Here is a 17,020-nt window from a genome sequence, read left to right on the forward strand (position 1 = left end):
TGTATGATAGACTTATGCAAGGAGGTTTATTTATTTAGAGACAGGACCTTGTTTTCAGCTGAGGCTTGCCTGGAAAGACTTGAGACCCTCCTGCCTCCACCTTCTGAGCTGTGTGCCTGGCTTACAAGCATGTGCTACTTACTAGCCTTCCTCCCTCCCTCCCTCCCTTCCTGTGTGTGCATGTGCGTGCGTGCGTGCGTGCGTGTGTGTGTGTGTTGGGGGGCTATCATGTGGAAGTCAGAGGACAGCTTACAGGAATCTTCTTTCACCGTGGGTTCTGGCACAAGCTCCACCCACAGAGTATCCATCCACTCTGCATTTTACTTTCTAGACTGCATTTATTTAACCTGTGTTTACACATGTGTAGACAATATTTAGTTTCAAAGACAAGGCAGCACCTGCTTGTTGAGACCATGAGCTGTATTTGTTACACAGCAAGAGGATAATGAAATCGAAGCTGGAGGGTTGTGGCCCTGAATGATTTTCTACACCAGGTGCTTTTCCTGAAGCTCTGCTCGAGGTTTCTTTTCAGCCACACAAACCCAGGTAAGGGCTGTAGGGTCACTTGTTTGACATCCATTTATTATGCCTTGAAATTTCTTTTTTAGGTCATCCTTGGTTGAAATTTGCATAGAAAATTTTATTTCTCAGAGGTGCTACTTATGGATATCTTAAATGGGGGGGGTATAGTAAAATACGGGTAAAATGAAAGTAGAGAAGGGGTGTGGACCAGGGAAGCCAGGTACTGGTGGAGGATGGAACCAAAAGGAAGGATGGACAAAGAAGCTGTTTGGGAACCTATGATCGTGCAACCTGTCTTAGTAATTTTTCTACTGTTGACTAAACACGGTGGCCGAAGAAGCTTAGCGTTTGATTTTGTAAAACTTTAAGACAATTCTGAAGTCATTTCTGACAATTCTGAACCCTCTCAGCCTCCATGCCTTAGTGCTTCCCCTCCTCCCCTGGGAACCAAGGACCTAACAGCTACACATGGACGTATGTTCTCCAGAAATTGGGGCAAGATGACCTTTAAGATGTTGAGTCAGTTCCTGAACAATTATTACCCATACACGTATGTTTTGATTCAGTCCCTGGGAAATGGGGTCAAAATGACCTCCTACCTCATCTGATCTGGCAACAGCTCTCCAGCCAATTATTGGTAATAGCCCTTTCGAATAAGCCAATCATAATGGTCAATGAACACCCCTTCCCCCCCCCCCCCCCCCGCTGCTTCTCCTTTAAAAGTAGCCTGTACCAGCTATTCGAGGTCTCTCGGCTTTTCGAATGCTGAGGGACCCTGTCATGACAGAGTTAATAAAATCCTCATGCTTTTGCATCAGCTATGGTGTGAGAGGTGGTCTCTGGGGGCGACTCCTCCTCGGTGTTTGGATGCTAGGGTCCAACAATTTGACTTCTGGTTTCAGAGGGTTAGAGTTCATGGTGGCAGACTGCAGGAACAGCTGAGAGCGCAAGCCTTGATCCACAACCACAAAGGACACACACACGAGAGGAGAGAGAGAGAGAGAGAGAGAGAGAGAGAGAGAGAGAGAGAGAGAGAGAGAGAGAGAGAGAGAGAGAGATGCAGTGGGGATGAAGTTATTTTGGAATGAGGGGAATGAGTGTTTTGAAACCTCAAAGCCCATCCCACACCTCCACAAGGCCAAGGCCATATCACCATATCACCATATCACCTAATCCTTCTCAGTTTTACCAACTGGGGACCAAGTATTCAAACATGAACTTGGTTGTCTAGAGCTGGTATTTAAAGAGCCTGGATATCACTGCCTTCTTAGGAAAATATCATCCAAATGAAGGCAAGAGATACTTTATTTTAAAAGTGAGCAAGAAGAGGCGTGTCAGAAACATCACCTGACTTCAAGTTACAGTGCAGAGCCATGGTAAGAAACAAAAGAAAAAAAAAAACCCAGCATGATAATGGCACAGAAACAAACATGTAGACCAGTGGAATAGAAACCAGATGTTAGCCCACAGCAATACAGCTGTGTGAGTCTCAACAAAAGCGCCTAAAACACACACTTTGTAAAGAAGCAGCAAGCATGCTGGGAAAAGTGAAGACATAAAGACTAAGATGACATCTCTATGGTCCACACTATGCAAAAAGCATCTCAAAGCAGAACAGATGTTAATGTAGGATCGGAACAGTGGGAAGGCTTCAGTGTAGAGGGATAGGCAATCTGTTCTGTATAGGATTTGAGGAGCTCAGGGCATTGCGAGAATTACCAAACCGGATTATGTAAAATTTAAAAGCCCCCACACACAGTGAGGGAAAGCGATTGTACAGAAGGGAGAAATACTTCCCAGATATTCAACAGAGGATTGAGACACAGTACATATAAATAGCTCAAAATCTTAATGCCCCCCAAACCAAACATTCCAATAAACACATGCACAAAACAAACAGAAACCTTTCAGTTGAGGGTGTAGAAACTGCCAGCAAATACAGGAAGAAATGTCCTCTCCTCAGTCACCAGGGAAACACAAATCAGAGCACATGGAGAGCCCATCTCTCTCCATTCAGAAAGGCGAGCATCAATAAAACAAGGAACAAGCAGCTATGAAAGTATTTGCTGGTGAGGAAGTAGGCAAAATATCCCTTCTACATACCGGGGGAATGTAAAGTGCTTTGTTTGCTATGCAAATTAGTACGGCATGCCCCTGTATATTTTATTATATTATATAGCATACAATCATACATTACATTATATAATAATAACCAGGGGTGGAGATATGGTTCAGTGGTTAAGAGCATTGGCTGCTCTTGCAGAGGACACAGTTTCAATTCCCAGTACTAAAGGTGACTCACAGCCAGTCCTAAGGGCTCTAATGCCCTCTTATTCCCTCGTAGGCACTGAACACACACACGCACACGCTTCACAAACATATGCACAGCAAAGCACCAATACTCATATAAATAACTAAATGAATACAAAATACATAAACAAATGTAGAACGATTGACAGTGCAGCCGTGCCTCTTCAGGGTGTGTACTAACATGAATAAAAACTGACAATACAGTACTTGCTTGCATCTGTCCACAGTGGCACCAATCACAGGACACAAGATACAGAATCCATCCAGGCACCTATCAACAGGTTCATTGGCAACTAAATACTCTGTATGAGCATGATAAAAGTTTCCAGAAAGAAAAATGAAACCATGGTGCTATTTATTTTTTGCAGGAAAACAGAAAAAATAGACTGTGATCATGCTAAATGAAATATACCCCAACAGAGGTATGCATTACAGGTTGTATTCCAAGTGTGAAATTTAGGTGCATGTGTATGTGTGTATGGGACAGTGAAATAACAGAGGACTGTGTATGTGTGTGTCTGCGCCTGTAGGACAGTGAGGTAAGGATGCAGAAGGGGAAAAGGATGAGGAGTTGCATGGCTGTATGATCGTGTCATACTAGACCTCAGTTGTTTGTACAATTATAGATAAAATTCAAATACATGCTAACTCAACTATCCAAATTGCACTATGTCAACAATGAATTTGTACAGTAATGACTGCAAAATAAGATAAAGTCGCAGTAGCATAATATAGCAATTGGTGATATACTTGTATTTAAAGAAACTGAAAAATAAAAAAGAATTTAGTTTTCTTTAATGTTATATGTGTTTTCTTACTTCATATAATACATTTATATCATTTTCATTTAAATTAAAACTACGTGTGGTTGTATGCTTGGTTGTGAATCATTTTCTCTGGTTGGGATGTCAACCCTTTTGTGCTGCTGGAAAACTGAAAGTGTCATGAATCACAACCGATTTAAATTACACAGACGCCAACACAAAGCATCACGCATCACTCCTCTAATTAGAGGCAGTGATACTCACTTCCTTGAATCAAATTTTACTGTAAGTTATATCATTGTCAGGGTCTGGTGCTAGCCTGGACCAGACCCCAACATGAACTATCTCTCTTATTAATTAACTATCTCATATTAGATAAACTATCTCTCATCATTTTTTCACTTGATTTGCATTTATAAATAAAGTTAACATTATTTCTTTAAATATGTTAAAATTGTTTAATTCTTTATTTTATTCCATATGCATGTTTGTTGTCGGTGGTTTCTGTCCTGCCCGGTTCCCACAGTTATTAGGTCCCAAAGAATCACAAAGAGGTCTACATTAGTTATAAACTGATTGGCCCATTAGCTCAGGCTTTTATTAACTATTATAACTTATATTAACCCATTATTCTTATCTATGTTAGCCACATGGTTGGGTACCTTTTTTAGTGAGGCAATCACATCTTTCTTCTTCTGTGGTTGAGACAGGACTGGGGCTGAATGGGCTTCCTCCTTCCCAGAATTCTCCTGTTCTCACTGACCTGCCTCTACTTCCTGTCTGGTTGTGCTGCCTATACTTCCTGCCTGACTACTGGCCAATCAGCATTTTTTAAAAACATAATTGATAGAATATAGACAATTGTCCTGCACTACATGTTTGTCTGCATGTGTGTACACACATGCATGAAGATGCCTGTGGAGACCAGAAGCGGGTGATAGATGTCTGGGAGCTGGAGTTACAGGTGGTTGTAAACCACCTGATAGGAGTGCTGGGATCCTCTGACAAAGCAGCAAATGCTTTTTGAAAAAGTATATTTTATGTATTTTTAAAAATTTCTTTCATAAAATATATTTTGATCATATTCTTTCCCCTTTTCTAATTGCTCTCAGATCTCCTCCCTCCTCCCAAACCACCTAATTTCATGTTCTCTTGAAAAAACCCCAAAACAAAAAACACAATAAAAAGCAAACCAAAATAACAATAAAAAAGCACACACACAGAGACATACACTCACACACACACACACACACACACGCACACACAAACCCATGCAATTTGTTTTGTATTGGCCCTTGTATCATAAACTTGCTACTTACATATGTATGTACATTCAACACAATTAAGATATCAACCTTTAGCTCTCTATAAATGTGTATTAATGACTTGATTCACATGATCCAGTGGGAATGTGATGGCTAAAGGAAATGCGCTCTGTGCTAGGCATCTGCCTTTGGTACCCACCAGTCATTCATCTCTGACTTAGTCCTTGGAAGATAAGTTCCTAACAACATTGACTCAGTGACCTCCACCATGACCATCTACTTGCTATGATATAACCAACTGCTTTTTTGTTTTGTAAATTTTTTACACAGATATCCAAAGATTATTTTGAGTCACTGTAGCCACTTAAACTTGGCAGAACAGACCAACTTTTGCTTGCTTGAAGGTCTTGTGGTTTTATAAAAGTTTTAAAAAAACCTTTCCCCATACCCCTCCTTCATGACATGCCCAAGATTCCGCTTTAAGGCTGTCATCTTGCTAGCAGCTAATCAGTAAGTCTTTTAACAATAATTGGACTGAGTCTACAGTTTTTCCCAGGGGTCACAAACTCCATAGCAATACTGTCACGAAGCTGCTCATTACAAGGGACTCAGAACAGGCTTTCCCTCAGAATGCTTGGCCAAACTCTGTCCTACTGGAGAGGTTGTGGACTGGCCACCTCCAGTCTCTCTAGTCCCATGAGACTGCAGACTTCAGAATGTATCTCCTTCTCCAAGCAACTCGTGTCTTAAAAGGAGTCACATGATTGAACAGAATTGTCATTTAGACAGTGCCTTAAGGGTAAAAATGCCACTATACACAACTATAGATTTAAAATTATTTTAAATAAACGTTTCTAGAGAGTTTCTGAACTAACCGGGGACTAACAAGTGAGAGAGACAACTTAACAGGAAGGTAGCACTGTGCCTTCTGGAGGGAAGGGGACCACTGACAATATTCTTGAACATGGGGCAGGAGAGATGGCTCCACAGTTAAGATCACATTACTGCTCTTCCGGTGGACCTGAGTTCAATTCTTACCACCCACATCTCAGGTTCACAACCAACTGAACTCCAGCTCAGGGGGATCTGACCTCTGGCCTCTGTGAATATCTGCACTCATGTGCTCTTACCCACACAAGTGCACATATTTAACAAAATTAAATTAAAAAGTCTTGATGATGCCATGAACATGTTTGTTTTAGGAATTTTTATTCCTTTAATTTTTATGCGTATGGGTGTTTTGTCTGCTTGTACGTTTGTGTACTGTGTGCATGGAGTGCGTTGGGATGCCAGGGGGAGGCACTGGATCACTTGGGACTGTGGTTATGAGCTGCCCCGTGGATGCTGAGACTTGAACCTGGGTCTTCCGGAAGAGCATAAATGCTGTTAACCACTGAACCATCTCTCTAGCCCTAATACTTGTACTTTAAGGAGTAAATTTATGTGGATGATGGGTATAATCGTCTGTTTAACTATAAAAACATCATGCTATACATACATTTATTAGTAATTATTGTGCTCTTAAGTATACTTAATTAAAAATAAAACTGAAAACCAATCTAGAAGTAACTTGTGTTTTGTAAATTGGCTTAGGACTTAAAAAAACCCTTCCTTGAAGTCATTTCACGCTTTTGCTTTTACTCTCGGCGCAGTTCACCTGAACCCTGGGCAAAAGTCAGTATTTGGCACTGAGGGATGGTTGAGAGCAGCAAACTCTGGGGGTGACCAGCGGGAGTGAGAGTGGCTCTCCCGAGTCCATTATTGTGACATCACCAAGCCAACCTGGGGGGTCCGTTCTTTCTGAGGTTCACACACCCCTTCAGACTGACCATGCGGTTATTTTGATGATTTTATCAATTTTTCTTCCTTCATTTGTGTGTTCCTTTCCTGTGTCATAAGCATGTCTTTATACCATCTAGAAAACCTGCCAATGACAGTTGTCAACAAGGACCCTTCAATAAATGACACCAAAGATCCCAATCCAGGAAAGTCTGCCCCATGTAAGAACATGGCAGGGGCATTTGTCATTACTCCTTGTCCATCGCTGTTAAGTTGTAACACTCCCCAAATAGTTACACATGTTAAGATTTCTATTCAATAAAATGGCAAAAAGTAGTTTAATAAGAACATAAATGCCGTATTTAGGAAACTTTAGAATATTAACCTAAAAGACTAATGAACCATGTTAGCTACATGAAAGCATTGGGGGCAAAAGGCCACAGAAACCCAGACTGAGAAGGGGAAGAAACGAGAGCCTCCCCTAATGCAGTCCAAGGGCACATTCATTCTCTAACTCCGAGTCTGGTCCCCGGTACCCGTCGACCTGTGGCAGAGACAAACCAACAAGCTCTGCTATTTCCGCGGACTCGGCTGGCTTGCTCGCCCAGCTCTCTTAGCAGGGGCTGTGTCCTGGCAAGGCAAGCTCTCCAGCACAGCAGTGCTCGGTGGTGCTCGCTCGGAGTCTCCTTCCCGGAGACTGCGCTGAGCTCCCCTCGTGGATTCCAGCTGAGATTCCAGGGTCTTAATTCTGAGTTCCATCTCACCTATTGTGACCACTTCATCCGCATCTCTTAAATCCTTAGTTTTGTTTTGATCTCTTGCTTGGATCTAAAGCAAAAAGTACAAAATTCCAAAATAATTAATCTTCGAACAACTACTTTGCTCTTGTTCCCTTTAGTTAAGAATCATCAACTCACAGGTAGTTGTAAGTATGTTAAATAAGATGCTGGGATTTAAAATTTTTATTACTAATGTCAACTGCATTATATTTAACACATAAAGCCAGCATGGTAGCACGTGGGAGACAGAGGCAGGTAGATCTCTGAATTTGAGGTTAGTCTGGTCTATATAATGAATGCCTGTCTCAAACAAAACAAAACAAAACCCAATTAAAGCCGGGCAGTGGTGGTAGATGCCTTTAATTCCAGCACTCGGGAGGCAGAGACAGGTGCATCTCTGTGAGTTTGAGGCCAACCTGGCCTACAAAGCAAGTTCCAGGACAGCCAGAGCTGTTACACAGAGTAAACCCTGTCTTGAAAAATCATACCCACACCCCCCCACAAAACCCCAAACCCCCAAACCAAAAACTATTAAAAAATTTAAAACATAAAAATAGTAAATTGTTTTCCTTTGAACCTGGAGCCCTGTGTTCTGAGTCACCCTCATGCTAGTTCCAATGTAGTTTCATAAGTCACAGAACAAAAGAATCAACTCAAAAACATTTTAAAAACATAACTGTAACTGAAGGAAATATTTAAGAGTGTGTTTTAATTTTCACATAGAACTTTTTTCTTCTCAATTGTCTTAAGACACAAATGATTGTCTAATTAAAATATTGTGGAAGATCAATAATTTTTGTAAATTTGTCTTAAGACACAAATGATTGTCTAATTAAAATATTGTGGAAGATCAATAATTTTTTGTAAATTTGTTACTAACCTAGACATATCTGGGACGGAGGAACCTCCCTTGACACATTACCTCCATTGCACTGGCCTGTGGGCAAGGAGATGTGGAGACCAAGCCTGCCCTGCTTCACTGGAGTTCCTGAGTTGGTTTCTTTCAGTGTGAGTAGGACCTGGAAACCTGTTAGAAACACGTTCCTCCTGTCTTAGGGTTGCTATTGCTATGATGAAACCCCAGGACCAAAAGAAGTTGTGGAGGAAAGGGTTTATTTGGTTTACATTTCCAAGTCCATCGTGGAAGGAAGTCAGGGCAGGAACTCAGGACAGGACCTGGAGACAGGAGCTGATGCAGAGCTCAGGGGTGCTGCTTACAGGCTTGCTCCCTATGCCTGGCTCACCTGCTTCCTTATAGAACTCAGGATCAGCATCCACAGGTGGCACCACCCCTAATTGGAGGCCAGCGGCCCTCCCCACCAATCACAAATTAAGAAACCCAGATCTTGTGGAGATATTTTCTTTGTTTTATTTTGTTTGTTTGCTTGTTTGAGATGGTTTCTCTGTGTAGCCCTGGCTGTCCTGGAACATCTGTAGCCCATGCTGGCCTCGGACTAAGAGATCCACCCGCCTCTGCCTCTCGAGTGCTGGGATTAAAGGCGTGCGCCACCCTGCCCATCTGGAGGTGTTCTCTTAACTGAGGTTCCCTCCTCTTCGATCACTTTAAGTTGTGTCAAGTTGACATAAAAGTAGTCAGTTCACCCCTCCCCTCGCTGTTTTCAGTCAGTGGTTTGTTTTTTGTTTTACAGCAATAGAAAAGCAAACCAGAACAATGACACACACTGAAAACTTTGAAGAGACAGACGCTGTTCAGAAATCTACAAAGTCGGGCTGGAGAGATGGCTCAGAGGTTAAGAGCACTGACTGCTCTTCTGGAGGTCCTGAGTTCAATTCCCAGCAACCACATGGTGGCTCACAACCATCTGTAATGAGATCTGGTGCCCTCTTCTGGCCTTCGGGCATACATGAAGGCTGAACACTGTGTACATAATAAATAAATCTTTAAAAAAAAAAAAGAAATCTACAAAGTCAACTGCTGTTATGGGAAGAGGAGGAGACGCAAGGGATATAGTCCACATTACCGCTGTGCTAAAATGAGTTCAAGCATGTCGCTCTGTTCGGGTTACAGGGCTCTCACCACCTACCGCGTGCTCCTGCATCAAGCTTCTGCAGTGAAGAACTTCTTCTTCTAAGTTCTTGTGGTTCTCGAGGAGGCGTCCGCACTTCTTTTGTTCTGTTTTTATCGCTGCTAGCTCCTGCTCCATGAACTGAAGCTTTACAACCGTGTGTAGATACTTGTAATATGTAGTTTCCCAAGTTTCTCTCAGCTTGTAGAGCTGTATGAGTAAAAAATATGGTTTCACGGTGAGGGATGTAAACTGAGACAGCTAGTCCAGGGCAAAGCCAGTGGACAACCGATGCCCGCTCAGCTAGTCCAGGGCAAAGCCAGTGGACAACCGATGCCCGCTCAGCTAGTCCAGGGCAAAGCCAGTGGACAACCGATGCCCGCTCAGCTAGTCCAGGGCAAAGCCAGTGGACGACCGATGCCCACTCAGCTAGTCCAGGGCAAAGCCAGTGGACGACCGATGCCCGCTCAGCTGTAATAAACTAAAGCTACACTCTATAACAGACTGTTAGAATGTACTCCATCTAATTAGCCTGAATTAAACCCAGCAGAATGACAAAAATATGCTCTTTACACAATCCTCTTCATCAGACACACCTGAATCAAGCCATCATTTTCCACGCCTAAGTTTATTCTTTCCTTAATAACATGGTAAGTTACACACCAGCAGTGCCTGTAATTTCTTTTCTTCCTCCCTCTTTCTCTCCCTCCTCCCTTCTTTCTTTTCTTTTACTTTGTGTTTTTTTTTTTTTTTTTTTTTGAGACAGGATTTCTCTGTGTAGCTCTGGCTGTCCCAGAAGTCGCTCTGTAGCCCTAGCTGTCCCTGAATTCAAAGATCTGCCTGCCTCTGTCTCCTGAGTGCTGGAATTAAATCCTCCACCACCTGGCTAGCAATATGTTTGTTTGTTTTTAAAACAAAAATATTCTGATTCAAGAGCACTGCCTTGCAAACTTTTGACTCATTTCACAAAACACTCATCGAATGACGATCGCGACAAACTGTGGTTGGCTGTATTGGGGTGATAGGAGAGCAGGATAAGTGGGGTCTAACTAAACTTCCCTTTGTTATAATAGTGGTCTGTGGTTGTGGTTTTACAACCCGACCCATGAGTGTGAGCTTGTTTTACTAACTGGTCTCTAGTATGGGTGGTTTGTTAACACAGGATCTCACTGTGTGTCCCTCATTAGCCTGGAACTCTGTGTAAACTGGTCTGGCCTGAAACTCACAGAGATCCATTTACTTCCCAAGTGCTGGGATTAAGGCTAAGTCTGATATAGCTAGCACATGGATTTCCCTAGGGGAGCAATACTTAGTAAGTTATTGCTATGATCATAATTTCCTTGCCATGTTCCCTGGTTACTACAGGATGTTTAGGGGCTGTACTCTGGACATGGGCTGACCTATTGCCCTGTAATCTTGGGTTGAGTGGTGCGGCTCTAGTGGGTTAGACACGAGGAGGTGAAAGAAGGAAGTGTGGTGCCCCAGAATGAAGTGGGTGCTGTGAAGAGGGTCAGCTTTGGTTCTAGCACAAAGTCAGATGCCAGGTGCTTATCACTTCCTCCTTGCTGGGCAAGAAAGAGGCTCATAGGGCCTGGGAAGCCGAGGAAGCCCACAGGCTCGGGAAACTCACTCAGATTACATGGTAGGCAAGGCCTTTCCCAGAGGTTTGAAAGCAGGAATTGCTGCAGAGAGATGCTCTCCAGCAGCGCGGCCTTCATGCTGTGAGGGGAATATGGGGGAACACCGCTGCCTTTGAATCACCCGTGTTCCTGTCAGTTACAGCAAATCCGTTAGGCTTGGGTAGAGCTTTTTATTTCTTTTTCTTTGTTGGTTTTTGAGATAAGGTCTTTCTCTTACGTAGTTAAATCTGTCCAGAAACTCACCATGTAAACCAGGCTGGCTTTGAACTCACAGAGAACCACCTGCTTCTACTTCGTGAGCAATGGCATTAAAGGCATGTGCCTAGCTTTGGATTCATTTTTTTTTTTTTTTGGTCTGTCATCTAGACCCCATCTCTCCAGAAAACTCACACAGCACCACATCAAAAGAGAATCTAACTGTCAGCTGTAAGAGTCGCTTAACTGAAGCTGACATCGTGTCCCTTAGTTGGTAAAACACGGATGTGAGCTAAAAGGAAGCGATACAACTTAAATGCTGTCAGTGAACTGGGTCCACAGATTCTGTGACCACGATTTGAGGAAATGAGAGCAAAGAGGGAATTATTAGGGGAGAGCCCAACTGTTTCAATGGAGAAGAGAGAAAGAACCAGCCATCTTTAAAGGCCAGATCTTACTGTGTTTCAGAATCAGCAAGGAATAAGCTGGGCACATTAACTTCGCCAAATAAAGAGCTTTCCATCCCTGAGAGCAAAGGGACTGAAGGGGGGTTAACCCCTCCTCAGCTGCATGCAGGGGAATTAACCCCTCCTCAGCTGCACCCAGGGGGCCTAACTCCTCTTCAGCTGCACCCAGGGGGCCTAACTCCTCTTCAGCTGCATCCAGGGGAGCTAACCCCTCCTCAGCTGCATGAAGGTCCTGACTTTTTACAGTCAGAGCCCCAAGTGGGATCAGGTCAGAAGAATAACAGGTGACACCATAGCAACTGGAGTTGCTGATAGCTTTTTGACTGCTCTTCCTTGATTGGCCCCATTTCTAACCTTATTTGCATGCCAATCAGGGCCCAGGGCCCATAATTTCTTATGTTCTGGGGCTGCAAGAACAGAAGGCTTGAGAACTCAAGGGTGGAGTCCGCTGCTACTCTGGTCTGTGAACTGCAGGCTTGCTCTGCAAGAGACTGTTCCTGGCTGGCACCAATGGTGTCTAAGAGCCTTCCAGCTGTGACATGTGCAGTCACTTGCTTGGCACCTAGAAGTCTGCTGAGGGCTTACAGCTGGCATACAACCAACCTTTCTCTGTGGGCATCCTGTTGCCATGGAGGATCTTGGAACTCTTATTTTCCCATTCATATTGTTATTCCCTCTTGGCAAATGTTACCCTTAATTTTCCTTTGCTGTTTTCCAGCAGAATAGGTGACAAGAGCAGGAAGGACAGTCTACTATGTCTTCTACTGTCCCTTTAAGAAGGTGAAGATCAACCAGACGAGCAAACTAAACACATCTATAAGAGCTGAAGAAATAGAAACAGTCATCAAAAGTCTCCCGACCAAAAAAAGCCCAGGACCAGATGGTTTCGGCTCAGAATTCTACAAGACTTTCAAAGAAGAACTAATACCAATATTCCTCAAATTATTCCACACAATAGAGACAGAAGGAACATTGCCAAACTCTTATTAGGCTACAATTACCCTGATACCCAAACCACAGATAGACATTACTAAGAAAGAGAATTACAGACCAATCTCACTCATGAACATTGATGCAAAAATACTAAATAAAATACTAGCAAATCGAATCCAAGAACACATCAGAACCATCATCCACCATGATCAAGTTGGCTTCATCCCACAGATGCAGGGATGGTTCAACATACGAAAATCTGTCAACGTCATCCACCATATAAACAAACTGAAAAATAAAAACCACATGATCATCTTATTAGATGCTGAAAAAGCTTTTGACAAAATACAACATCCCTTCATGATAAAGAACAGGGATACAAGGAACATACCTAAACATAATTAAGGCAATATACAGCAAGCCAACAGCCAACATCAAACTAAATGGAGAGAAACTCCCAGCAATTCCACCAAAATCAGGAACAAGACAAGGTTGTCCACTCTCTCCATATCTATTCAATATAGTTCTTGAGGTCCTAGCTAGAGCAATAAGACACCAAAGGGAGATCAAGCGGATACAAATTGGAAAAGAAGTCAAACTCTCACTGTTTGCTGATGACATGATAGTTTACATAAGCGATCCCAAATTCTATCAAGGAACTTCTACAACTCATAAACACTTTCAGCAATGTAGCAGGATACAAGATTAACTAAAAAAAAATCAGCATCCCTCCTTCACACAGATGATAAATGGGCTGAGAAAGAAATCAGAGAAATATCATTCTTCACAATAGCCACAAATAGCATAAAATATCTCGGAGTAACTCTAACCAAACGAGTGGAAGACTTGTATGACAAGAACTTTAAATCTTTGAAGAAAGAAATTGAAGAAGACACCAGAAAGTGGAAAGATCTCCCATGCTCTTGGGCAGGCAGAATTAACATAGTAAAAATGGCAGTCTTACCAAAAGCAATATACAGATTCAATGCAATGCCCATCAAAATCCCAGCAAAATTCTTCAACGACCTTTAAAGAATGGTACTCAACTTCATTTGGAAAAGCAAAAAACCCAAGATAGCCAAAACAATCCTGTACAATAAAAGAACTTCTGGAGGCATCATGATCCCTGACTTCAAACTCTACTACAGAGCTACAGTACTAAAAACAGCCAGGTATTGGCATAAGAACAGAAAGGAGGACCAATGGAACCAAATAGAAGACCCGGATATCAATCCACACATCTTCAAACACCTGACTTTTGATAAAGAAGCAAAAAATATCAAATGGAATAAAGAAAACATTTAACAAGTGGTGGTGGCATAACTGGATATCAACATGTAGAAGAATGAAAGTAGACCCATATCTATCACCATGCACAATACTCAAGTTCAAATGGATCAAAGACCTCAACATAAAGCCAGCCACACTGAACCTTATAGAAGAGAAAGTGGGAAGTACACTTGAACGCATTGGCACAGGGAACTACTTCCTAAATAGAACCCCAGCAGCACAGACACTGAGAGAAACAATTAATAAATGGGACCTTCTGAAACTGAAAAGCTTCTGTAAAGCAAAGGACACGGTCAACAAGACAAAATGACAGCCTACAGAATGGGAAAAGATCTTCACTAACCCCACATCACACAGAGGTCTGATCTCCAAAATATACGAAGAACTCAAGAAATTGGACACCAAAAGATCACATAATCCAATAAAAAAAAAATGGAGTACAGACCTAAACAGAAAACTCTCAACAGAGGAATCTAAAATGGCTGAAAGACACTTAAGGAAATGTTCAACATTCTTAGTCACCAGGGAAATGCAAATCAAAACAACTCTGAGATTCCATCTTACACCTGTAAGAGTGGCCAAGATCAAAAACACTGGTGACAACTTATGCTGGAGAGGTTGTGGGGAAAAGGGAACACTTCTGCATTGCTGGTGGGAATGCAAGCTGATACAACCCCTTTGGATGTCAGTGTGGTGATTTCTCAGGAAATTAGGAAACAACCTTCTTCAAGACCCAGTAATACCACTTTTGGGTATATATCCAAAGGATGCTCAATCGTGCCATAAGGACATGTGCTCAACTATGTTCAAAGCAGCTTTGTTTGTCATAGCCAGAACCTGGAAACAACCTAAATGTCCCTCGATCGAAGAATGGATAAGAAAAATGTGGTATATTTATACAATGGAGTACTACACAGTAGAAAAAAATAACGACATCTTGAATTTTGCAGGAAAATGGATGGAGCTAGAAAACATTATTTTGAATGAAGTAACCCAGACACAGAAAGACAATTATCACATGTACTCACTCATAGGTGGTTTTTAAACATAAAGCAAATAAAGCCAGCCTACAAACCACAATCCCAGAGAATTTAGACAACAATGAGGACACTAAGAGAGACTCACATAGATCTAATCTACATGGGAAGTAGAAAGTAGAAAAAGACAAGATCTCCTGAGTAAATTGGGAGCATGGGGACTTGGGGGAGGTTTGAAGGGGAGAGGGGAGAGGCAGGGAAGGGAGCAGAGAAAAATGTAGAGTTCAATAAATATCAATTAAAAAAAGGAGAAGGTCTATACCGGAATGAAGTTATCGCTTCCACCCCAGCAACTTGTCACAGAAGACAGCTGGCATAAGCCACACACTCCTGAAAAGAGTTCTCCCCTGAGAAATCGACTTGATTTGGTCCTGGCATGCGGGACCCAAAGCAAACTCCCGTGTTTATGATCAATTGAATCTCAACAAAATGCTGCAAAATCATTCTTAAGAACAATATTTTTAGCCGTGGTGGCACACGCCTTTAATTCCAGCACTCAGAGGCGGGCAGATCTCTGTGAGTTCGAGGCTAGCCTGGTCTATAAGAGCTAGTTCCAGGACAATTTTTTTCCAACAAGAAATGATTCTGGGGCAACTTGGTATCCACACGTGAAAAAAAAAAAAAAACAAGTGCTGGTGACTATGAAACACCACTAATAAAATTCACTCAGAAAGCAACATTAAAAGTATGAAATGAGATGCACAAATTCTAAGAAAAGTACATGGGCACACGTCGTCGTGACTGAATCAGGCAAAACTTTGTGTTAGGACATTAAAGCCTAAACAGCTGAGCAGACTCCATCACCATGCGCCAGTGTGCTTCAGAGACACTGCCAAGGAGTGCAAAGGTGAGAAGAAGAAAATACTTGCGCGTTCATGTGCCTGATGAAGAGTTCACATCCAAGACATACAAAGGACCACAAATACCAGTGAAAAGTTAACCAATTTAAGGCCGGAGAAACAATCTAGCTAGACCTCCTCTATGAGATACACTAGCGGCCAATAGACCCGTGGAGACCCCTGTGCTCCACACATTAGGGGAATGTAGATGTGACCCACCCACCATGTCATGGAAACTTGGTTTAGTTAAAAAGATGGAAAAAGTCAGTGCGGTGGTTCACACCTTTAATCCCAGCCCTGCAGGGACAGGGGCAGGGGCAGGGGCAGGGGCAGGGGCAGGGGCAGGGGCAGGGGCAGGGGCAGGGGCAGGGGCAGGGGCAGGGGCAGGGGCAGAGGCAGGTGGGTTTCTGCAAGTTTGAAGCCAGCCAAGGCTGTATAGTGAGACCGTGTTTCAAAACAAACGAACAGAAGTAAAAAGATGGAGTGAGTGTTGGCAAGGAAGTGGAGAAGTTGTAGTGTCCTTCAGGACTAGTAGACAGAAGAAGGCAGTCACTGCAGAAGGCACACACTGCTGGTGGCTCCCCAGAAGAGCAAGTGCGCCATCACGTGACTCAGCCAGCCAAGAGAAAGGAAGCCGCTTCGTGCAGAACTTGGGCTCCGCACTGCCAGAGCACCGTTAATAATCAAAGCTCAAAGTGGGGACAACCCAGAGGTCCATTGATTGGTGAGCATGTAAACAAAATGTACAGCTTACCCATATAACGGGACGCTATCGGCACCGAGAGGAAACGAAGTGCTGACAGATGTTCCAATGGGCGGAACAATGAAAGAATGAAAGGAGCAGGATGCCCAGGCAGCCAGGATGCAGACTGTGAGTCTCTCACACACCGTTCAGATAGACGACCTTGACAGCAGTTAAGTGTACTGGGTTCCTTAAGTCTCAGCATGAAACAGCAATTGCTGAGAGGTTTAGGGCATATTTGGATGATAAAAATACTGAAAAATTGAGGTGATATTTGTGTATCTGTGAATATACACCGTGTTACTGAATTGTAACACACACTTCAGCTGACTGGCTTTCCCAGGCTGTCAACTACAGCCCATAACGCTGCTGGCAAACAGAACCAACAAAGGTGCTTATGATTGTGACATTGTAACAGTAGACTGTTTGTT

The 17,020-nt window shown here is 42.8% G+C and overlaps 1 protein-coding gene across 1 annotated transcript in view; it reads right to left on the bottom strand.

Moving 5' to 3' along the window:
- Positions 1-7,213: 7,213 nt before the first annotated feature.
- Positions 7,214-17,020, bottom strand: part of LOC130876329 (ankyrin repeat domain-containing protein 36A-like) — a 140,998-nt gene continuing 131,191 nt past the window's right edge. Inside the window, exons 28-29 of the mRNA XM_057772858.1 lie at positions 9,465-9,656; positions 7,214-7,468 (exon numbers count right to left, since the gene is read on the bottom strand). Of these exons, the coding sequence (XP_057628841.1) occupies positions 7,214-7,468; positions 9,465-9,656 (447 nt within the window). The remainder of the gene's footprint in view (positions 7,469-9,464; positions 9,657-17,020) is intronic.

This window comes from Chionomys nivalis, chromosome 6, assembly GCF_950005125.1.
Source record: "Chionomys nivalis chromosome 6, mChiNiv1.1, whole genome shotgun sequence".
Lineage (NCBI taxonomy): Eukaryota > Metazoa > Chordata > Mammalia > Rodentia > Cricetidae > Chionomys > Chionomys nivalis.